Source organism: Panulirus ornatus, chromosome 6 (assembly GCF_036320965.1).
Source record: "Panulirus ornatus isolate Po-2019 chromosome 6, ASM3632096v1, whole genome shotgun sequence".
In the NCBI taxonomy this organism is placed as follows: domain Eukaryota; kingdom Metazoa; phylum Arthropoda; class Malacostraca; order Decapoda; family Palinuridae; genus Panulirus; species Panulirus ornatus.
The window spans coordinates 15,751,335-15,776,595 of NC_092229.1; the positions used below are offsets into that span (position 1 = coordinate 15,751,335).

At 41.6% G+C, this 25,261-nt stretch overlaps 1 protein-coding gene across 10 annotated transcripts in view; it reads left to right on the top strand.

Annotated features, from left to right (window-relative positions):
- The window catches only part of LOC139749089 (uncharacterized), a 364,613-nt gene that overhangs the window by 7,733 nt on the left and 331,619 nt on the right, over window positions 1–25,261 (top strand). For 7 of the 10 annotated variants that reach the window (XR_011712885.1, XM_071662627.1, XM_071662633.1 and 4 more), the window contains exon 2: window positions 5,424–5,459. The exons of the other annotated variants lie outside the window; for them this stretch is intronic. Coding sequence is in view for 6 of the 7 variants with exons in the window: in XM_071662627.1 (XP_071518728.1) it covers window positions 5,424–5,459 (36 nt within the window). In the remaining variant the exon portion in view is untranslated. The remainder of the gene's footprint in view (window positions 1–5,423; window positions 5,460–25,261) is intronic. 10 annotated transcript variants of the gene reach the window in all.

Genomic DNA, 25,261 nt, shown 5'->3' on the forward strand with positions numbered 1-25,261 from the left:
TCTATGATGTCAGTTACTGTATTTTGAAACTTTAATGTGGTAAACCGTTTGAAGCCTGTATAGAGACATGGGACATTCTCTAGCTGTTGGTACCAACCCAACTGATACATCACTACATCACAGGTTTTGCTAATATCGTACTTCATTGACCCTTGGGTGGCTGATACTTTTTTTTGATGACTGTGCAACCCCATGTTTACAGTTCGGCAACTAATTTTCTATCTACCAAAGTACAACTTCATCAGTACCATGTGAAAATTATTAGTATGCTTTGATGCAGAACTTTATAAAATCCAGATAGGTGACAGTGCTTTTCTTGTCTCGTATGTTGATTGTATCAGAATAGAAATGAAGCACAATTGCCAGAGAACAGTTTCATCATAAATCATGCTGAGAATCGTTTATTAAGTGGTCATCCTTTAAATGGTTTACAGTTGTGTGTCTGTGTGCATATATGTACATATTATGTTTGAGTGGATGGGTCTTACCTCTGTTTCCTGGCACTATTTTGCCAACGTGGGTTGTGTGAACCAGGTGTTTGCTTGGAAGAATTTATGTTAGAAATACTTAGAGAAAGAGCATTTGATTGTGGAATTTATAGATTTGGACTGAGAATCTTCTTGTAAGGTGCTAGAAATATACTGGGTAAATGGAAAGTAACCAGATGCAGTGAGAAGCATTCACCTGGAGAGTAAGGGATGTGTGTAAGTAGGGGAGGATGGTTAGTGGTTTCTGTTGACAATTGGCCTGTGTCAGGGGTGTGTTATGTTACTGTAGTTGTTTAAGCTGTTTATAGGTGCAGTGGTAAGAAAAGAATATAAGAAATATAAGAAATATCCCTGGGGATAGGGGTGAAAGAATACTTCCCACGCATTCCTCGCGTGTCGTAGAAGGCGACTAGAGGGGACGGGAGTGGGGGGCCAGAAATCCTCCCCTCCTTGTATTTTTTAACTTTCTAAAATGGGAAACAGAAGAAGGAGTCACGCGGGGAGTGCTCATCCTCCTTGAAGGCTCAGACTGGGGTGTCTAAATGTGTGTGGATGTAACCAAGATGTGAAAAAAGGAGAGATAGATAGTATGTTTGAGGAAAGGAACCTGGATGTTTTGGCTCTTGAGTGAAACGAAGCTCAAGGGTAAAGGGGAAGAGTGGTTTGGGAATGTCTCTGGTTTGGGAATGTCTTGGGAGTAAAGTCAGGAGTTAGTGAGACGACAAGAGCAAGGGAAGGAGTAGCAGTACTCCTGAAACAGGAGTTGTGGGAGTATGTGATAGAATGTAAGAAAGTAAATTCTCGATTGATATGGGTAAAACTGAAAGTTGATGGAGAGAGATGGGTGATTATTGGTGCATATGCACCTGGGCATGAGAAGAAAGATCATGAGAGGCAAGTGTTTTGGGAGCAGCTGAATGAGTGTGTTAGTGGTTTTGATGCACGTGACTGGGTTATAGTGATGGGTGATTTGAATGCAAAGGTGAGTAATGTGGCAGTTGAGGGAATAATTGGTATACATGGGGTGTTCAGTGTTGTAAATGGAAATGGTGAAGAGCTTGTAGATTTCTGTGCTGAAAAAGGACTGGTGATTGGGAATACCTGGTTTAAAAAGCGAGATATACATAAGTATACGTATGTAAGTAGGAGAGATGGCCAGAGAGTGTTATTGGATTACGTGTTAATTGACAGGCGCGCGAAAGAGACTTTTGGATGTTAATGTGCTGAGAGGTGCAACTGGAGGGATGTCTGATCATTATCTTGTGGAGGCTAAGGTGAAGATTTGTATGGGTTTTCAGAAAAGAAGAGTGAATGTTGGGGTGAAGAGGGTGGTGAGAGTAAGTGAGCTTGGGAAGGAGACTTGTGTGAGGAAGTACCGGGAGAGACTGAGTACAGAATGGAAAAAGGTGAGAACTGGAAGTAAGGGAATGGGATGTATTTAGGGAATCAGTGATGGATTGCGCAAAAGATGCTTGTGGCATGAGAAGAGTGGGAGGTGGGTTGATTAGAAAGGGTAGTGAGTGGTGGGATGAAGAAGTAAGAGTATTAGTGAAAGAGAAGAGAGAGGCATTTGGACGATTTTTGCAGGGATAAAATGCAATTGAGCGGGAGATGTATAAAAGAAAGAGACAGGAGGTCAAGAGAAAGGTGCAAGAGGTGAAAAAGAGGGCAAATGAGAGTTGGGGTGAGAGAGTATCACTAAATTTTAAGGAGAATAAAAAGATGTTCTGGAAGTAGGTAAATAAAGTGCGTAGGAAAAGGGAGCAAATGGGAACTTCAGTGAAGGGCACAAATGGGGAGGTGATAACAAGTAGTGGTGATGTGAGAAGGAGATGGAGTGAGTATTTTGAAGGTTTGTTGAATGTGTTTGATGATAGAGTGGCAGATATAGGGTGTTTTGATCGATGTGGTGTGCAAAGTGAGAGGGTTAGGGAAAATGATTTGGTAAACAGAGAAGAGGTAGTAAAAGCTTTGCGTAAGATGAAAGCCGGCAAGGCAGCAGGTTTGGATGGTATTGCAGTGGAATTTATTAAAAAAGGTGGTGACTGTATTATTGACTGGTTGGTAAGGTTATTTAATGTATGTATGACTCATGGTGAGGTGCCTGAGGATTGGCGGAATGCATGCATAGTGCCATTGTACAAAGGCAAAGGGGATAAGAGTGAGTGCTCAAATTAAAGAGGTATAAGTTTGTGGAGTATTCCTGGTAAATTATATGGGAGGGTATTGATTGAGAGGGTGAAGGCATGTACAGAGCATGAGATTGGGGAAGAGCAGTGTGGTTTCAGAAGTGGTAGAGGATGTGTGGATCAAGTGTTTGCTTTGAAGAATGTATGTGAGAAATACTTAGAAAAGCAAATGGATTTGTATGTAGCATTTATGGATCTGGAGAAGGCATATGATAGAGTTGCTAGAGATGCTCTGTGGAAGGTATTAAGAATATATGGTGTGGGAGGCAAGTTGTTAGAAGCAGTGAAAAGTTTTTATCGAGGATGTAAGGCATGTGTACGTGTAGGAAGAGAGGAAAGTGATTGGTTCTCAGTGAATGTAGGTTTGCGGCAGGGGTGTGTGATGTCTCCATGGTTGTTTAATTTGTTTATGGATGGGGTTGTTAGGGAGGTAAATGCAAGAGTTTTGGAAAGAGGGGCAAGTATGAAGTCTGTTGGGGATGAGAGAGCTTGGGAAGTGAGTCAGTTGTTGTTCGCTGATGACACAGCGCTGGAGCAGAAGAGGGTGTTTTGAAATGGTTTGGGCACATGTAGAGAATGAGTGAGGAAAGATTGACCAAGAGGATATATGTGTCGGAGGTGGAGGGAACGAGAAGTGGGAGACCAAATTGGAGGTGGAAAGATGGAGTGAAAAAGATTTTGAGTGATCGGGGCCTGAACATGCGGGAGGGTGAAAGGCGGGCAAGGAATAGAGTGAATTGGATCGGTGGTATACCGGGGTCGATGTGCTGTCAATGGATTGAATCAGGGTATGTGAAGCGTCTGGGGTAAACCATGGAAAGTTTTGTGGGGCCTGGATGTGGAAAGGGAGCTGTGGTTTTGGGCATTATTACATGACAGCTAGAGACTGAGTGTGAACGAATGGGGCCTTTGTTGTCTTTCCCTAGCGCTACCTTGCACACATGAGGGGGGAGGGGGATGTTATTCCATGTGTGGCGAGGTGGCGATGGGAATAAATAAAGGCAGGCAGTATGAATTATGTACATGTGTATATATGTATATGTCTGTGTGTGTATATATATGTGTACATTGAGATGTATTGGTATGTATATTTGCGTGTGTGGACATGTATGTATATACATGTGTATGGGGGTGGGTTGGGCCATTTCTTTCGTCTGTTTCCTTGCGCTACCTCGCAAATGCGGGAGACAGCGACAAAGCAAAATAAAGATAAATAATAAATTCTTTACATTTTAAGGAAATGAATTAATATGGCATCTAAGCATTTCTTGAATACATGTATGTACTTTTAATTATTGACAAAATGGGGATCTAGGTCCCAAGCTTTTTCAGTGTACGTCTATCTAGAATGTAATTTTTTTATTGGGATCTCAACACATAAATGAAGCTGTTTTCATTTTTTTTTTTTTCTTATCCCCAAGGAACTTGCATCACGTATCTGACAATGATGCAAACACCCTTTGCAGATGACACCTGAATATATTTGAAAATCTTGTTATTGAAAGATTCTCAGAAATTACAAAATGATATAGTCTTCCATTGGACCACCAAAAACATTATAAAAAAGTGTTTGCAGTGTTCAGTCTGTAAGCTGTTTTCCCTTTATATTAAACTCTTGGTCCAAGTGCCTTGTGTTAAACTATGATTGATGGTTTCCTTGGGGCTGATATGAATGCTCAACTCCCTGTACTATGTGACATACAGATAATTACATCTGTCAGTATCTGTCACATAGATGTATTGAGACTTTTAAATGAGTAGGGAGTTAGTTTATACTAGTATTGGTACTGACGCATGATAGTTTTTCATATGATTAGGTTTACAGATATTTCATTTTGAACTTTTAAGTGTTATATGAATATGATGATAATGAGCCATGCAGGATTTACATGTTCTGTCATTGCTTAACTCCATAGTTAAGTGCAACAGAGGAATGCATTTATATTTTTATCAGGTTGTGAAGAATTGTAAACTAATACTACATTTGTAACCTATTATATTGAATATGATAGTATATTGCCTTATCTCGAGTTTGTTAATTTTTGACGTTCTTTTGATTGAATTGTGAATCTTTTTGTAAAGAAGTTGAGCTGTACTGTACTGTTAAATCTTATCTTGACTGGCAAAGTTTAATAGAGTTTATTGATTTTTGATATTCTTTTGATTGAATAGTGAAGCTTAAATGTTGAATCTCACCTATACTGGCAGAGTTTTAACAGAATTTGATTAGAAATGCACATTTCATTTGGTTGGGTATTCAAATTATACCCCATAGTATTCATATTGGTGAAATTTAAGCACTGCTTGCAGATTAATTAGCCAATTTAGATAAATCTTCCTGACTGCTTGATACGTGTCCTTGGATGGACAAAGTTGATGCACATACTGTATATGGTTAGGGAAAATCTTGTGTTTGTACTTCATATTATATTTTTATTTATGGTGGAAATGTCATTATGGATGTTTCCAATTTTGTAATTTGCCTCTTACTGTAGACATTTTTGATATTGTGGTCAAATAAGATTGGAAAAATTAAGAGGAGTTTTTTTTCCTAATTTTATTTTAGGGTCATTCATGAAAAGCAAAGTAACACCTTCCTAACAAAATAACAGAGATCCATGTTAAAGAATCGGAACACATTCAATTTGACGTCAGAGAACTACCTAGGTACTTTTTTTTCCCAGGTCGATTAAGGTAATTTATGTCATGAGAGCTTGATTCTTACGGAAAATTATCCTTCCCACAGGAAAACCGATATCAGCAGTATAATCAGAGAAATAAGGTAAGACATTTTCTATTACTATTCTCTATTATCTTTCAACGTAATGTGGACAGTTTCTCACACAACCATAGATCCTCAGTGTAATTCACTGCTTACGCATGTTTTTTTTTAAAGAAAGTAACAAACATCCATTTCCATTGCATTTGATTTTGTTCTTGCCTGGCACTCCTTGACAGCAATTTGTTTCATGCTATTGCAGTGGTTGTGACACTCCATTCCCCAAGGGAAACTTAAAGAATCCAACTGCATACTTGCCCATTTTTCCAAAACTCTTGCATTTACCTCCCTAACCACCCCATCCATAAACAACATAAACAACCATGGGGACATCACACACCCCTGCTGCAAACGACATTCACTGGGAAACAGTCACTCCTCTCTAACTACTCGTACACATGCCTTATATCCTTGTTTAAAACTTTTCACTGCTTCTAGTAACTTACCTCACACACCATATACTCTTAAAACCTTCCACAAAGCATCCCTATCAACCCTGTCATATGTCTCCTCTGGACACATAAATGCCTAATGCAAATCCGTTTTTTTCCCTAAGTATTTCTCACATGCATTTTTCAAAGCAAACACCTGATTCACAAATCCTCTACCACTTCTTAAACCATGCTGTTCCTACCCAATTTGATGTTCTGTACATGCCTTCACCGTCTCAGTCAATACCTTCTCATTCAGTTTTCCAGGTATACTCAATAAACTTATATGTATATTGTTTGAACACACACCTTTGTCCCCTTTGCTTTTGTACAGTGGCACAATACATGCATTCTGCCACTCCTCGGGCATTTCACCATGTTCCATACATATCAACTGAATATCCTTTCCAATAAGTCAACAACAATAGTCTCTCCCTTATTTAAGATACTCAGCTCCAATACCATAGGCTCCCACTCCCTTGCCACATTTCATCTTCCACATGGCTTATACCACCTTTTCTCTCTCCACCACACCATGCTTCATAACTCGCCTTGCACACCGTCATGACCAAAGCACCTTGTATCTGCCACTAACACTTTCAACAATCCTTCAAAAAACTCCCCATCTCCTCCTCACTCCATCATTACCATCACTCCTCCTTTTGCCCACTTCAGTGATTCTATTTGATGGTTGTCTTTTGCATGTTATTTACCTCCTTCCAAAACATATTTTTACTCTCCCCTAAGTTTATAATGATACTCTCTGTCTAGCTATTATTTGCCCCCTTTCTCAACTCCTTCACCTTATTAACTACCAGCTGCTTTCTCTTATACATCTCCCAGTCATTTGCACTCATTCAATGCAAGTACCTCCCAAATGTCTCTCCTCTTTCACTAGCAACTTCTTCATTCCACCTATCACTACCCTTTCTAATCTATGGACCTCCCACCTTTCTCATGGCATTACAGCTTCCCTAAATACATCCCATTACTTACCCACTCCCCTCACCTCATTTGCTCATACCTTTTCAAGTTCTACAACCGACCTTTCCTGGTATTTCTAAACAAGTCTTTTTCAAGCTCACTCACTCTCACCAATCTCTTCTACCCAACGTCTCCTCTTTTTTAAAAACATTCACAAATCTTCATCTTCACCTCCATAAGGTAATGATTAGACTTCCCACCGACTGCCCTTTCCAGCACATTTACATCCAAAACTCTCCTTTACATACCTATCGATTGATAAGTAATCTAATAATGTCTGTTGATTGTCTCTCCAAATCACATATAATTACGGAAGATGAAATCCAGCAAGGCGGCAGGTTTGAATGGTGTTGCAGTGGAATTTATTAAAAAAGGGGATGCCTGTTATTGTTGTTTGGTTGGTTGGTATGGATATTCATTTTATATATGGACCATGGCGAAGTGCCTGAGGATTGGTGGAATGTATGCATAGTGCCATGGTACAGAGGTGTGACAAGGCCTGGGAAGTGAGTCGGTTGTTTGCCAATGATACAGCTCTGGTGGCTGATTTGAGTGAGAAACTGCAGAAGTTGGTGACTGAATTTGGAAAAGTGTGAAATGAGAAAGTTGAGAGTAAATGTGAATGAGAGCAAGGTTATATTAGGTTCAGTAGGGTTGAGGGACAAGTTTATTGAGATGCAAGTTTTAATGGAGAAAAACTTGAGGAAGTGAAGTGTTTTAGGTACCTGGGAGTGGACATAGCATTGAATGGAACCATGGAAGCAGAAGTGAGTCACAGGATGGGGAAGGGGTGAAGGTTCTGGGAGTAATGAAGAATGTGCGGAAGGAGTAAATGTTATCTTGCAGTGCAAAAATGGGTATGCTTTAAGGAATAGTAGTTCCAACAGTGTTATGTGGTTGCAAGGCGTGGGCTCTATTAGATGGGGTTTTATATATATATATATATATATATATATATATCCCTGGGGATAGGGGATTAAGAATACTTCCCACGTATTCCCTGCGTGTCGTAGAAGGCGACTAAAAGGGGAGGAGGGAGCGGGAGGCTGGAAATCCTCCCCTCTCGTTTTTTTTTTTTTTTTTTTTTTTTTTTTTTTTTTTTTTTATCCCCAAAAGAAGGAACAGAGGGGGGCCAGTTGAGGATATTCCACAAAGGCCCAGTCCTCTGTTCTTAAACGCTACCTCGGTAATGCGGGAAATGGCGAATAGTTTAAAAGAAAGAAAGAAATATATATATATATATATATATATATATATATATATATATATATATATAGTGGATTGAATCAAGGCATGTGAAGCGTCTGGGGTAAACCATGGAAAGCTGTGTAGGTATGTATATTTGCGTGTGTGGACGTGTGTATGTACATGTGTATGGGGGGGGGGTTGGGCCATTTCTTTCGTCTGTTTCCTTGCGCTACCTCGCAAACGCGGGAGACAGCGACAAAGTATAAAAAAAAAAAAAAAAAAAAAAAATATATATATATATATATATATATATATATATATATATATATATATATATATATATTTATATTTTCTTTTTCTTTCTTTTAAACTATTCGCCATTTCCCGCGTTAGCGAGGTAGCATTAAGAACAGAGGACTGGGCCTTTGAGGGAATACCCTCACCTGGCCCAGTTCTGTGTTCCTTCTTTTGGAAAATTAAAAAAAAAAAACGAGAGGGAGGATTTCCAGCCCCCCGCTCCCTCCCCTTTTAGTCGCCTTCTACGACACGCAGGGAATACGTGGGAAGTATTCTTAATCCCCTATCCCCAGGGGGCGAAAATTCTGGGAGCCTTGAAGAATGTGTGGAAGTCGAGAACATTATCTCGGAAAGCAAAAATGGGTATGTTTGAAGGAATAGTGGTTCCAACAATGTTGTATGGTTGCGAGGCGTGGGCTATGGATAGAGTTGTGCGCAGGAGGATGGATGTGCTGGAAATGAGATGTTTGAGGACAATGTGTGGTGTGAGGTGGTTTGATCGAGTGAGTAACGTAAGGGTAAGAGAGATGTGTGGAAATAAAAAGAGCGTGGTTGAGAGAGCAGAAGAGGGTGTTTTGAAATGGTTTGGGCACATGGAGAGAATGAGTGAGGAAAGATTGACGAAGAGGATATATGTGTCGGAGGTGGAGGGAACGAGAGAAGAGGGAGACCAAATTGGAGGTGGAAAGATGGAGTGAAGAAGATTTTGTGTGATCGGGGCCTGAACATGCAGGAGGGTGAAAGGAGGGCAAGGAATAGAGTGAATTGGAGCGATGTGGTATACCGGGGTTGACGTGCTGTCAGTGGATTGAATCAGGGCATGTGAAGCGTCTGGGGTAAACCATGGAAAGCTGTGTAGGTATGTATATTTGCGTGTGTGGACTATGTATATACATGTGTATGGGGGTGGGTTGGGCCATTTTCTTTCGTCTGTTTCCTTGTGCTACCTCGCAAACGCGGGAGACAGCAAAAAAAAAAAATATATATAGAGACCGAGTGTGAATGAATGTGGCCTTTGTTGTCTTTTCCTAGCACTACCTTGCACGCGTGTGGGGGGGAGGGGGTGCCATTTTATGTGTGGCGTAGTAGTGATGGGAATGGATGGGGGCAGCAAGAGTGAATGTGTACATGTGTGTATGTGTATATTGAATATATACATGTGTATATATGTATATGTCTGTGTATGTATGTATGTATATGTTGAAATGTACAGATGTGTATATGTGCATGTGTGGGCATGTATATATATACATGTGTATGAGGGTGGGTTGGGCCATTTTTTCGTCTGTTTCTTTGCGCTACCTTGCTAACACTAGAGACAGCAACAAAGTATGATAAATAAGATAAAAGATATATTTTACTTTTCATTATTAGTATTATAATACTCAATCACTGTTCCCCGCATTAGGGGACAGAGGAGAAAGAACACTTCCCATGTATTCCCTGCTTGTCATAAAAGGCAACTGAAAGGGAAGGGAGTGGGAGGTTGGAATTCCTCCCCTTCCATTTTAACTTTTCCAAAACAAGGAACAGAGAAGGTGCCAAGTGAGGATATTCCCTCAAAGGTTCAGTCCTCTGTTCTTAAAGCTACCTCATTAATGCAGGAAGTGGCAAATATGTATGAAAAAAATATATGAAATATACTTATTTGTTATACTTAATTGCTGTTTCCCACATCAGTGTGGTACTGCCAGGAAACAGATGAGGAATGGCCCATCCACTCATCTGCACATATATTATATAAACTTAAAAATCTGTACATGCACATGTACAAACATATATATATATATATATATATATATATATATATATATATGTCGTAGAAGGCGACTAAAAGGGAAGGGAGCGGGGGGCTGGAAATCCTCCACCCTCGTTTTTTTTTTTTCCAAAAGAAGGAACAGAGAAGGGGGCCAGGTGAGGGTATTCCCTCAAAGGCCCAGTCCTCTGTTCTTAACGCTACCTCGCTATCGCGGGAAATGGCGAATAGTATGAAAAAAAAATATACATATATATATATATATATATATATATATATGTATATATATATGCAAAGGTGAGTAATGTGGCAGTTGAGGAAATAATTAGTATACATGGGATGTTCAGTGTTGTAAATGGAAATGGTGAAGGGCTTGTAGATTTATGTGCTGAAAAAGGACTGGTGATTGGGAATACCTGGTTTAAAAAGCGAGATATACATAAGTATACGTATGTAAGTAGGAGAGATGGCCAGAGAACGTTATTGGATTACGTGTTAATTGACAGGCGCGCGAAAGAGAGACTTTTGGATGTTAATGTGCTGAGAGGTGCAACTGGAGGGATGTCTGATCATTATCTTGTGGAGGCTAAGGTGAAGATTTGTATGGGTTTTCAGAAAAGAAGAGTGAATGTTGGGGTGAAGAGGGTGGTGAGAGTAAGTGAGCTTGGGAAAGAGACTTGTGTGAGGAAGTACCAGGAGAGACTGAGTACAGAATGGAAAAAGGTGAGAGCAATGGAAGTAAGGGGAGTAGGGGAGGAATGGGTTGTATTTAGGGAATCAGTGATGGATTACGCAAAAGATGCTTGTGGCATGAGAAGCGTGGGAGGTGGGTTGATTAGAAAGGGTAGTGAGTGGTGGGATGAAGAAGTAAGATTATTAGTGAAAGAGAAGAGAGAGGCATTTTTGCAGGGAAAAAATGCAATTGAGTGGGAGATGTATAAAAGAAAGAGACAGGAGGTCAAGAGAAAGGTGCAAGAGGTGAAAAAGAGGGCAAATGAGAGTTGGGGTGAGAGAGTATCATTAAATTTTAGGGAGAATAAAAAGATGTTCTGGAAGGAGGTAAATAAAGTGCATAGGAAAAGGGAGCAAGTGGGAACTTCAGTGAAGGGCGCTAATGGGGAGGTGATAACAAGTAGTGGTGATGTGAGAAGGAGATGGAGTGAGTATTTTGAAGGTTTGTTGAATGTGTTTGATGATAGAGTGGCAGATATAGGGTGTCTTGGTCGAGGTGGTGTGCAAAGTGAGAGGGTTGGGGAAAATGATTTGGTAAACAGAGAAGAGGTAGTAAAAGCTTTGCGTAAGATGAAAGCCGGCAAGGCAGCAGGTTTGGATGGTATTGCAGTGGAATTTATTAAAAAAAGGCGGTGACTATTGTTGACTGGTTGGTAAGGTTATTTAATGTATGTATGACTTGGGAAGTGAGTCAGTTGTTGTTCGCTGATGATACAGCGCTGGTGGCTGATTCATGTGAGAAACTGCAGAAGCTGGTGACTGAGTTTGGTAAAGTGTGTGAAAGAAGAAAGTTAAGAGTAAATGTGAATAAGAGCAAGGTTATTAGGTACAGTAGGGTTGAGGGTCAAGTCAATTGGGAGGTGAGTTTGAATGGAGAAAAACTGGAGGAAGTGAAGTGTTTTAGATATCTGGGAGTGGATCTGGCAGCGGATGGAACCATGGAAGCGGAAGTGGATCATAGGGTGGGGGAGGGGGCGAAAATTCTGGGAGCCTTGAAGAATGTGTGGAAGTCGAGAACATTATCTCGGAAAGCAAAAATGGGTATGTTTGAAGGAATAGTGGTTCCAACAATGTTGTATGGTTGCGAGGCGTGGGCTATGGATAGAGTTGTGCGCAGGAGGATGGATGTGCTGGAAATGAGATGTTTGAGGACAATGTGTGGTGTGAGGTGGTTTGATCGAGTAAGTAACGTAAGGGTAAGAGAGATGTGTGGAAATAAAAAGAGCGTGGTTGAGAGAGCAGAAGAGGGTGTTTTGAAATGGTTTGGGCACATGGAGAGAATGAGTGAGGAAAGATTGACCAAGAGGATATATGTGTCGGAGGTGGAGGGAACGAGGAGAAGAGGGTGACCAAATTGGAGGTGGAAAGATGGAGTGAAAAAGATTTTGTGTGATCGGGGCTTGAACATGCTGGAGGGTGAAAGGAGGGCAAGGAATAGAGTGAATTGGAGCGATGTGGTATACTGGGGTTGACGTGCTGTCAGTGGATTGAATCGGGGCATGTGAAGCGTCTGGGGTAAACCATGGAAAGCTGTGTAGGTATGTATATTTGCGTGTGTGGACGTATGTATATACATGTGTATGGGGGTGGGTTGGGCCATTTCTTTCGTCTGTTTCCTTGCGCTACCTCGCAAACGCGGGAGACCGGCAAAAAAAAAAAAAAAAAAAAATGACTCATGGTGAGGTGCCTGAGGATTGGTGGAATGCGTGCATAGTGCCATTGTACAAAGGCAAAGGGGATAAGAGTGAGTGCTCAAATTACAGAGGTATAAGTTTGTTGAGTATTCCTGGTAAATTATATGGGAGGGTATTGATTGAGAAGGTGAAGGCATGTACAGAGCATCAGATTGGGGAAGAGCAGTGTGGTTTCAGAAGTGGTAGAGTATGTGTGGATCAGGTGTTTGCTTTGAAGAATGTATGTGAGAAATACTTAGAAAAGCAAATGGATTTGTATGTAGCATTTATGGATCTGGAGAAGGCATATGATAGAGTTGCTAGAGATGCTCTGTGGAAGGTATTAAGAATATATATATATATATATATATATATTATATTTTTTTATCTATTTTATTTTGCTTTGTCGCTGTCTCCCGCATTTGCGAGGTAGCGCAAGGAAACAGACGAAAGAAATGGCCAAACCCACCCCATACACATGTGTACACACACACGTCCACACACGCAAATATACATACCTATACATCTCAATGTACACATATATATACACACACAGACACATACATATATACCCATGCACACAATTCACACTGTCTGCCTTTATTCATTCCCATCGCCACCTTCGCCACACATGGAATACCATCCCCCTCCCCCCTCATGTGTGCAGGGTAGCGCTAGGAAAAGACAACAAAGGCCTCATTCGTTCACACTTAGTCTCTAGCTGTCATACAGTAATGCCCAAAACCACAGCTCCCTTTCCACATCCAACCCCCACAGAACTTTCCATGGTTTACCCCAGAGGCTTCACATGCCCTGATTCAATCCACTGACAGCACGTCAACCTTGGTATACCACATCGATCCAATTCACTCTATTCCTTGCCCTCCTTTCACCCTCCTGCATGTTCAGGCCCTGATCACACAAAATCTTTTTCACTCCATCTTTCCACCTCCACTTTGGTCTCCCACTTCTCCTCGTTCCCTCCACCTCCGACACATATATCCTCTTGGTCAATCTTTCCTCACTCATTCTCTCCATGTGCCCAAACCATTTCAAAACACCCTCTTCTGCTCTCTCAACCACGCTCTTTTCATTTCCACACATCTCTCTTACCCTTACGTTACTTACTCGATCAAACCACCTCACACCACACATTGTCCTCAAACATCTCATTTCCAGCACATCCATCCTCCTGCACACAACTCTATCCATAGCCCATGCCTCGCAACCATACAACATTGTTGGAACCACTATTCCTTCAAACATACCCATTTTTGCTTTCCGAGATAATGTTCTCGACTTCCACACATTCTTCAAGGCTCCCAGGATTTTTGCGCCCTCCCCCACCCTATGATCCACTTCTGCTTTCATGGTTCCATCCGCTGCCAGATCCACTCCCAGATATCTAAAACACTTTACTTCCTCCAGTTTTTCTCCATTCAAACTTACCTCCCAATTGACTTGACCCTCAACCCTACTGTACCTAATTACCTTGCTCTTATTCACATTTACTCTTAACTTTCTTCTTCCACACACTTTACCAAACTCAGTCACCAGCTTCTGCAGTTTCTCACATGAATCAGCCACCAGCGCTGTATCATCAGTGAACAACAACTGACTCACTTCCCAAGCTCTCTCATCCCCAACAGACTTCATACTTGCCCCTCTTTCCAAAACTCTTGCATTCACCTCCCTAACAACCCCCATCCATAAACAAATTAAACAACCATGGAGACATCACACACCCCTGCCGCAAACCTACATTCACTGAGAACCAATCACTTTCCTCTCTTCTTACATGAACACATGCCTTACATCCTCGATAAAAACTTATCACTGCTTCTAACAACTTGCCTCCCACACCGTATGTTCTTATATATATATATATATATTCTCCCTGGGGATAGGGGAGAAAGAATACTTCCCACGTATTCCCTGCGTGTCGTAGAAGGCGAATAAAAGGGAAGGGAGCGGGGGGGGCTGGAAATCCTCCCCTCATTTTTTTTTTTTTTTTTTTTTCCAAAAGAAGGAACAGAGAAGGGGGCCAGGTGAGGATATTCCCTCAAAGGCCCAGTCCTCTGTTCTTAACGCTACCTCGCTGATGCGGGAAGTGGCGAATAGTATGAAAGAAAAGAAATATATATATATATATATATATATATATATATATATATATATATATATATATATATATATATATTAGGAATATATGACATATAGGACATATTATATCCCTGGGGATAGGGGAGAAAGAATACTTCTCACGTATTCCCTGCGTGTCGTAGAAGGCGACTAAAAGGGGAGGGAGCGGGAGGCTAGAAACCCTCCCCTCTCAATTTTTTTTAATTTTCCAAAAGAAGGAACAGAGAAGGGGGCCAGGTGAGGATATTCCCTCAATGGCCCAGTCCTCTGTTCTTAACGCTACCTCGCTAACGTGGGAAATGGCGAATAGTTTGAAAAAAATATATATATATATATATATATATATATATATATATTTATATTATATTTTATTATACTTTGTCGCTGTCTCCCGCGTTTGCGAGGTAGCGCAAGGAAACAGGCGAAAGAAATGGCCCAACCCCCCCCATACACATGTATATACATACGTCCACACACGCAAATATACATACCTACACAGCTTTCCATGGTTTACCCCAGACGCTTCACATGCCCTGATTCAATCCACTGACAGCACGTCAACCCCGGTATACCACATCGCTCCAATTCACTCTATTCCTTGCCCTCCTTTCACCGCCCTGCATGTTCAGGCCCCGATCACACAAAATCTTTTTCACTCCATCTTTCCACCTCCAATTTGGTCTCCCTCTTCTCCTCGTTCCCTCCACCTCCGACACATATATCCTCTTGGTCAATCTTTCCTCACTCATTCTCTCCATGTGCCCAAACCACTTCAAAACACCCTCTTCTGCTCTCTCAACCACGCTCTTTTTATTTCCACACATCTCTCTTACCCTTACGTTACTCACTCGATCAAACCACCTCACACCACACATTGTCCTCAAACATCTCATTTCCAGCACATCCATCCTCCTGCGCACAACTCTATCCATAGCCCACGCCTCGCAACCATACAACATTGTTGGAACCACTATTCCTTCAAACATACCCATTTTTGCTTTCCGAGATAATGTTCTCGACTTCCACACATTCTTCAAGGCCCCCAGAATTTTCGCCCCCTCCCCCACCCTATGATCCACTTCCGCTTCCATGGTTCCATCCGCTGCCAGATCCACTCCCAGATATCTAAAACACTTCACTTCCTCCAGTTTTTCTCCATTCAAACTCACCTCCCAATTGACTTGACCCTCAACCCTACTGTACCTAATAACCTTGCTCTTATTCACATTTACTCTTAACTTTCTTCTTCCACACACTTTACCAAACTCAGTCACCAGCTTCTGCAGTTTCTCACATGAATCAGCCACCAGCGCTGTATCATCAGCGAACAACAACTGACTCACTTCCCAAGCTCTCTCATCCCCAACAGACTTCATACTTGCCCCTCTTTCCAAAACTCTTGCATTTACCTCCCTAACAACCCCATCCATAAACAAATTAAACAACCATGGAGACATCACACACCCCTGCCGCAAACCTACATTCACTGAGAACCAATTACTTTCCTCTCTTCCTACACGTACACATACCTTACATCCTCGATAAAAACTTTTCACTGCTTCTAACAACTTTCCTCCCACACCATATATTCTTAATACCTTCCACAGAGCATCTCTATCAACTCTATCATATGCCTTCTCCAGATCCATAAATGCTACATACAAATCCATTTGCTTTTCTAAGTATTTCTCACATACATTCTTCAAAGCAAACACCTGATCCACACATCCTCTACCACTTCTGAAACCACACTGCTCTTCCCCAATCTGATGCTCTGTACATGCCTTCACCCTCTCAATCAATACCCTCCCATATAATTTACCAGGAATACTCAACAAACTTATACCTCTGTAATTTGAGCACTCACTCTTATCCCCTTTGCCTTTGTACAATGGCACTATGCGCGCATTCCGCCAATCCTCAGGCACCTCACCATGAGTCTTACATACATTAAATAACCTTACCAACCAGTCAACAATACAGTCACCCCCTTTTTTAATAAATTCCACTGCAATACCATCCAAACCTGCTGCCTTGCCAGCTTTCATCTTCCGCAAAGCTTTCACTACCTCTTCTCTGTTTACCAAATCATTTTCCCTAACCCTCTCACTTTGCACACCACTTCGACCAAAACACCCTATATCTGCCACTCTATCATCAAACACATTCAACAAACCTTCAAAATACTCACTCCATCTCCTTCTCACATCACCACTACTTGTTATCACCTCCCCATTTGCGCCCTTCACTGAAGTTCCCATTTGCTCCCTTGTCTTGCGCACTTTGTTTACCTCCTTCCAGAACATCTTTTTATTCTCCCTAAAATTTAATGATACTCTCTCACCCCAACTCTCATTTGCCCTTTTTTTCACCTCCTGCACCTTTCTCTTGACCTCCTGTCTCTTTCTTTTATACATCTCCCACTCAATTGCATTTTTTCCCTGCAGAAATCGTCCAAATGCCTCTCTCTTCTCTTTCACTAATACTCTTACTTCTTCATCCCACCACTCACTACCCTTTCTAATCAACCCACCTCCCACTCTTCTCATGCCACAAGCATCTTTTGCGCAATCCATCACTGATTCCCTAAATACATCCCATTCCTCCCTCACTCCCCTTACTTCCATTGTTCTCACCTTTTTCCATTCTGTACTCAGTCTCTCCTGGTACTTCCTCACACAGGTCTCCTTCCCAAGCTCACTTACTCTCACCACCCTCTTCACCCCAACATTCACTCTTCTTTTCTGAAAACCCATACAAATCTTCACCTTAGCCTCCACTAGATAATGATCAGACATCCCTCCAGTTGCACCTCTCAGCACATTAACATCCAAAAGTCTCTCTTTCGCACGCCTGTCAATTAACACGTAATCCAATAACGCTCTCTGGCCATCTCTCCTACTTACATAAGTATACTTATGTATATCTCGCTTTTTAAACCAGGTATTCCCAATCATCAGTCCTTTTTCAGCACATAAATCTACAAGCTCTTCACCATTTCCATTTACAACACTGAACACCCCATGTATACCAATTATTCCCTCAACTGCCACATTACTCACCTTTGCATTCAAATCACCCATCACTATAACCCGGTCTCGTGCATCAAAACCACTAACACACTCATTCAGCTGCTCCCAAAACACTTGCCTCTCATGATCTTTCTTCTCATGCCCAGGTGCATGTGCACCAATAATCACCCACCTCTCTCTGTCAATTTTCAGTTTTACCCATATTAATCGAGAATTTACTTTCTTACACTCTATCACATACTCCCATATACATCTCAATGTATAATTTATCAGGAGTATTGCTACTCCTTCCCTTGCTCTTGTCCTCTCACTAACCCCTGACTTTACTCCCCAGACATTCCCAAACCACTCTTCCCCTTTACCCTTGAGCTTCGTTTCACTCAGAGCCAAAACATCCAGGTTCCTTTCCTCAAACATACTACCTATCTCTCCTTTTTTCACATCTTGGTTACATCCACACACATTTAGGCACCCCACTCTGAGCCTTCGAGGAAGATGGGCACTCCCCGCGTGACTCCTTCTTCTGTTTCCCATTTTAGAAAGTTAATACAAGGAGGGGAGGATTTCTGGCCCCTCGCTCCCGTCCCCTCTAGTCGCTTTCTACGACACGCGAGGAATACGTGGGAAGTATTCTTTCACCCCTATCCCCAGGGATAATATACACATATATATACATATACACATACACACACATACACATACATATGCACATATACACACACACAGACACATACATATATATACATATGAAAATGTAAGAAACAATTTAGAAAACTGAAACTTCTAGCTTGAAATGAATGAAAAAAATGAATGTCACATAATGGTTCAACCTCTGGCTATGGAAAAAAGGAAATGTATAATTTATTTACACAAACGTCAATAGCAGTTCTCATCAATTTAACCACTGTATCAATAAGCTTCAATGTCTAAGCTACATTTTTCTCCAATTTCACTATTTTCTTGTCAAAACACCATGTATGAAAACTATCACTCCAGTAACACAACTATAAACATTTACTTCCCCTTTAAAAAAAAGTTCTGGGGAAGTCTGTCTCGATACACTGCGGGAAACTCTACCACCTGGCGGGGTTTGTGTTGAAATAGTTCCCGATTCACAAACGTAGTAGCATCATTTCAAAACTTGTTGCTTGTTCACTACACTTCCTTGAATATCCTGTAGTAGAGGTAGATCATGGCGATGCAGGGGATGTAGAAGGAGGATATGGACGAGTACAGGATGAAGTCTGCGTTGAGGAAGTTGCAGTCGTTGGTCAGCACGTCCTTCCTCTTGGCCACGTCCCATGTAGTGCGGGCGCCGGTACCCTCCATCACTATATATATATATATATATATATATATATATATATATATTTTTATTTTGCTTTGTCGCTGTCTCCCGCGTTAGCAAGGTAGTGCAAGGAAACAGACGAAAGAATGGCTCAACCCACCCACCTACACATGTATATACATACACATCCACACGCGCAAATATACATACCTATACATCTCAACGTATACATATATATACACACACAGACATATACATATATACACATGTACATAATTCATAGTCTGCCTTTATTCATTCCGATCACTACCTCACCACACATGAAATAACAACCCCCTCCCCCTCATGTGTGCAAGGTAGTGCTAGGAAAAAACAACAAAGGCCACATTAGTTCACACTCAGTCTCTAGCTGTCATGTATAATGCACTGAAACCACAGCTCCCTTTCAACATCCAGGCCCCACAGAACTTTTCATGGTCTACCCCAGACGCTTCACGTGCCCTGGTTCAATCCATTGACAGCACATCGACCCTGGTACACCACATCATTCCAATTCACTCTTATTCCTTACACACCTTTCACCCTCCTGCATGTTCAGGCCATTTCAAAACACCCTCTTCTGCTTTCTCAGCCACACTTTTTATTACCACACATCACTCTAACCCTTTCGTTACTCACTCGATCAAACCACCTCACACCATATATTGTCCTCAAACATCTCATTTCCAGCACATTCACCCTCCTCCACACAACTCTATCTATAGCCCACGCCTCGCAACCATATGTCATTGTTGGAACCACTGTTCCTTCAAACATACCCATTTTTGCTTTCTAAGATAACGTTCTCGACTTCCACACATTCTTCAACGCTCCCAGAACTTTTGCCCCCTCCCCCACCCTATGATTCACTTCCACTTCCATGGTTCCATCCGCTGCCAAATCCACACCCAGATATCTGAAAGACTTCACTTCCTTCAGTTTTTCTCCATTCAAACTTACCTCCCAATTGACTTGGCCCTCAACCCCACTGTGCCTAATAACCTTGCTCTTATTCACATTTACTCTCAGCTTTTTTTTCCACACACTTTACCAAACTCAGTCACCAGCTTCTGCAGTTTCTCACCTGAATCAGCCACCAGCACTGTATCATCAGTGAGCAACAACTGACTCACTTCCCAAGCTCTCTCATCTACAACAGACTGCATACTTGCCCCCCTTTTCAAAACTCTTGCATTCACCTCCCTAACAACCCCATCCATAAACATTGAAAAACCATGGAGACATCACGCAGCCCTGCCGCAAACCAACATTCACTGAGAACCAATCACTTTCCTCTCTTCCTACACGTACACATGCCTTACATCCTCAGTAAAAACTTTTCACTGCTTCTAACAACTTGCCTCCCACAATATGTATTCTTAATACCTTCCACAGAGCATCTCTATCAACTCTTATCATATGCCTTCTCCAGATCCATAAATGCTACATGCAAATCCATTTGCTTTTCCAGTTATTTCTCGCATTCAATCTTCAAAGCAAACACTTGATCCACACATCCTCTACTACTTCTGAAACCACACTGCTCTTTCCCAATGTGATGCTCTGTACATGCCTTCACCCTCTCAATCAATACCCTCCCATATAATTTCCCAGAGATACTCGACAAACTTATACCTCTGTAATTTGAGCACTCACTTTTATCTCCTTTGCCTTTGTACAATGGCACTATGCAAGCATTCTGCCAGTCCTCAGGCATCTCACCATGAATCATACATACATTAAATAACCTTACCAACCAGTCAACAATACAGCCACCCCCTTTTTTAATATTTTGCACTGCAGTACCATCCAAATCCGCTGCCTTGCCAGCCTTCATCTTCCGCAAAGCTTTTACTACCTCTTCTCTGTCTACCAAATCATTCTCTCTAACCCTCTCACTTTGCACACCACCTCGACCAAAACACCCTATATCTGCCATTCTATCGTCAAACACATTCAACAAACCTTCAGAATACACTCTCCATCTCCTCCTCGCATCACCACTACTTGTTATCACCTCCCCATTAGCCCCTTTCACTGATGTTCCCATTTGTTCCCTTGTCTTACGCACTTTATTTACCTCCTTCCAAAACATCTTTTTATTCCTCCTTTTGACCTCTTTTTCGCCTCTTGCACCTTTCTCTTGACCTCCTGCCTCTTTATCTTTTATACATCTCCCAGTCATTTGCATTATTTTCCTGCAAAAATCGTCCAAATGCCTCTCTCTTCTCTCTCACTAATAATCTTACTTCATCCAACCACTCACTACCCTTTCTAATCTGCCCACTTCCCATCTCATGCCACAAGCATCTTTTGCGCAAGCCATCACTGCTTCCCTAAATACATCCCATTCCTACCCCACTCCCCTTACGTCCTTTGTTCTCACCTTTTACCATTCTGTGCTCAGTGTCTCCTGGTACTTCCTCACACAAGTCTCCTTCCCAACGTTCACCACTCTCTTCACCACTACATTCTTTCTTTTCTGAAAACCTCTAGAAATCTTCACCTTTGCCTCCACAAGATAATGATCAGACATCCCTCCAGTTGCACCTCTCAGCACATTAACATCCAAAAGTCTCTCTCGCGCGCCTATCAAGTAACACGTAATCCACGTGTGTGTGTATGAGTGGATGGGTCATTAATCCACGTGTGTGTATATGAGTGGATGGGTCATTCTTTGTCTGACTCCTGGGTCTGCTTCGCTGATGTGGGAAATGGTGATCATTGCACATGACAACTAGAGACTGAGTGTGAACGAATGTGGCCTTTTTTGTCTGTTTTCCTGGTGCTACTTCGCTGAAGCAGGGGTTAAATGATCCTGCTTCCTGTGGGGTGGATTAGCAACAGGAATGGATGAAGGCAAGCAAGTATGAATGTGTGTATTTATGTCTATGTTTATGTTACGTTCATGGGCGTTTATGTGTATGTGTATATGAGTGGATGGGCGATTCTTCATCTGTTTCCTGGTGCTACCTCCTTGACGTGGGAAACAGCATTTAATTATAATAAATGAATATGCAAATAGATAATGTTTATATATTTATTTATATTTTATTATTATTGATCGCCATTTCCTGCATCAGCGAGGTGCTCCCTGGAAACAGACGAAGAACAACCCATCCACTCACATACACACATAGATACGTAATGCCCATACACATATACATATCAACATACACTTAGACATACACAGACATATACATATATAGAAATATACATATTCATACCTACTTGCTTGCCTTCAATTTATTTTCGGCGCCACCCTGCCTTACAGGAAAAACAGCATTGCTGGTCCCCGGTTCAGTGAGGTAGTGCCACGAAAACTGATATATAAGGCCACATTTGTTCACACACAGTCTCTAGTTATTGTGTAATGTGTTGAAATCACATGGAATGGAACCATGGAAGTAGAAGTAAGTCATAGGGTGGAGGAGGGGGGAAAGTCTGGGAGTGATGAAGAATGTGTGAAAAGAGAGAATGTTATTTCGTAGTGTGAAAAAATGGGTATGTCTAAAGGAATTGTTGTTGGCAATATTATGTGCTTGCGAGGCATGGGCTTTATTGAGTTGTACAGAGGAGGGTGGATATGTTGGAAATAAAATGTTTCAGGACAATATGTGGTGTAAGGTGGTTTGATCAAGTAAGTAATGAAAGTGTAAGAGAGAGGTGTGGTTGAGAGAGCAATAAAGGGTGTGTTGAATGGTTTTGACATATTGAGAGAATGAGTGAGGAAAGGTTGACAAAGAGGATAAATGTGTCAGAGGTAGAGGCAACTAGGTGAAGCGGGAGACAAAATTGGAGGTGGAAGGATTGTTTGAAAAGGATGAGTGATTGGGGCCTGAACATGCAGGAGGGTGAGAGGTATGCAAGGGATAGACTGAAGTGGAACGGTGTAGTATACTGGGGTTGACTTGCTGTCAGTGGACTGAACCAGGGCATGTGGTAAACCATGAACAAAGGTCTGTGGGGCCTGGATGTGAATAGGGAGCTGTTATTTCACTGTATTACTCTCGACAGCTAGAGACTGACTATGAACAAATGAGGCCTTTTTCGTTTGTTTTCCTGGAGTTAACTTTCTCACGCAGGGGGTGGCGATGCTGTTCTCTATGGAGTAGGGTGGTGCCAGAAATGGAATGGGGCAGGCAAGTGTGGTTTTGTACAAATGTATATATATATGTCTTTGTATCCGTATGTATATTTGTGTATGTTGAAATGTTTATGTATGTGATTAGGCATTTATGTGTATATGAGTTCTTCATCTGTTTCCTGGCACTACTTTACTGACTTGGGAAATGGCCATTAATATGTAAGTAAGTAGTATGTGTATTTATTTTTTTATCCTTAATCGCTGTTTCCCATGTCAGTGAGGTAGCGCCAGGAAACAGTCGAAAACATGGCCCATCCACATATATACACATACATAAATGCCCATACATGCACATGTACATATATGCACATTGGAAAGGATCACAATTTTTCACATATTCAGGTATATTCTGATGAGTCCACGGGGAAAATGAAACACGATAGGTTCCCAAGTGTATTCGTTTAATAATCACATCATCAGGAGAGATATAAGAAAGAAATATGTCAGTTGATATACAACGAAGAAGCGTATCTAGGACGCCATTTGGTAAGCAAATGATTGTCCAAGACAGACAACGAGCATATCATAAACATGTTGTGTGAACAAGAAGGGGAATTGTTACAAAAATTATCAACAATAAAGCTATCCAATTTGTGTAGACCTTCACTGATATTAAGGTTATAATGCAGTGAGTATTTTGAATGTGTTGGATGATAGAGTGGCAGATATAGGGTGTTTTGATTGAGGTGGTGTGCGAAGTGAGAGGGTGAGGGAGAATGATTTGGTAAACAGAGGAGGTAGTGAAAGCTTTGTGGAAGATGAATGCCGGCAAGGCTGTGGGTTTGGATGGTATTGCAGTGGAATTTATTGAAAAGGGGTGACTGTGTTGTTGACTGGTTGGTGAGGATATTCAATGTATGTATGGCTCATGGTGAAGGACCTGAGGATTGGTGGAATGCATGCATAGTGCCATTGTACAAAGGCAAAGGGGATAAAGGTGAGTGTTCAAATTATAGAGGTATAAGTTTGTTGAGTGGAATTTATTAAAAAAGGGGGTGACTGTATTGTTGACTGGTTGGTAAGGTTATTTAATGTATGTATGACTCATGGTGAGGTGCCTGAGGATTGGCGGAATGCGTGCATAGTGCCATTGTACAAAGGCAAAGGGGATAAGAGTGAGTGCTCAAATTACAGAGGTATAAGTTTGTTGAGTATTCCTGGTAAATTATATGGGAGGGTATTGATTGAGAGGTTGAAGGCATGTACAGAGCATCAGATTGGGGAAGAGCAGTGTGGTTTCAGAAGTGGTAGAGGATGTGTGGATCAGGTGTTTGCTTTGAAGAATGTATGTGAGAAATACTTAGAAAAGCAAATGGATTTGTATGTAGCATTTATGGATCTGGAGAAGGCATATGATAGAGTTGATAGAGATGCTCTGTGGAAGGTATTAAGAATATATGGTGTGGGAGGCAAGTTGTTAGAAGCAGTGAAAAGTTTTTATCGAGGATGTAAGGCATGTGTACGTGTAGGAAGAGAGGAAAGTGATTGGTTCTCAGTGAATGTAGGTTTGTGGCAGGGGTGTGTGATGTCTCCATGGTTGTTTAATTTGTTTATGGATGGGGTTGTTAGGGAGGTAAATGCAAGAGTCTTGGAAAGAGGGGCAAGTATGAAGTCTGTTGGGGATGAGAGAGCTTGGGAAGTGAGTCAGTTGTTGTTCGCTGATGATACAGCGCTGGTGGCGGATTCATGTGAGAAACTGCAGAAGCTGGTGACGGAGTTTGGTAAAGTGTGTGGAAGAAGAAAGTTAAGAGTAAATGTGAATAAGAGCAAGGTTATTAGGTACAGTAGGGTTGAGGGTCAAGTCAATTGGGAGGTGAGTTTGAATGGAGAAAAACTGGAGGAAGTGAAGTGTTTTAGATATCTGGGAGTGGATCTGTCAGCGGATGGAACCATGGAAGCGGAAGTGGATCATAGGGTGGGGGAGGGGGCGAAAATTTTGGGAGCCTTGAAAAATGTGTGGAAGTCGAGAACATTATCCCGGAAAGCAAAAATGGGTATGTTTGAAGGAATAGTAGTTCCAACAATGTTGTATGGTTGCGAGGCGTGGGCTATGGATAGAGTTGTGCGCAGGAGGATGGATGTGCTGGAAATGAGAT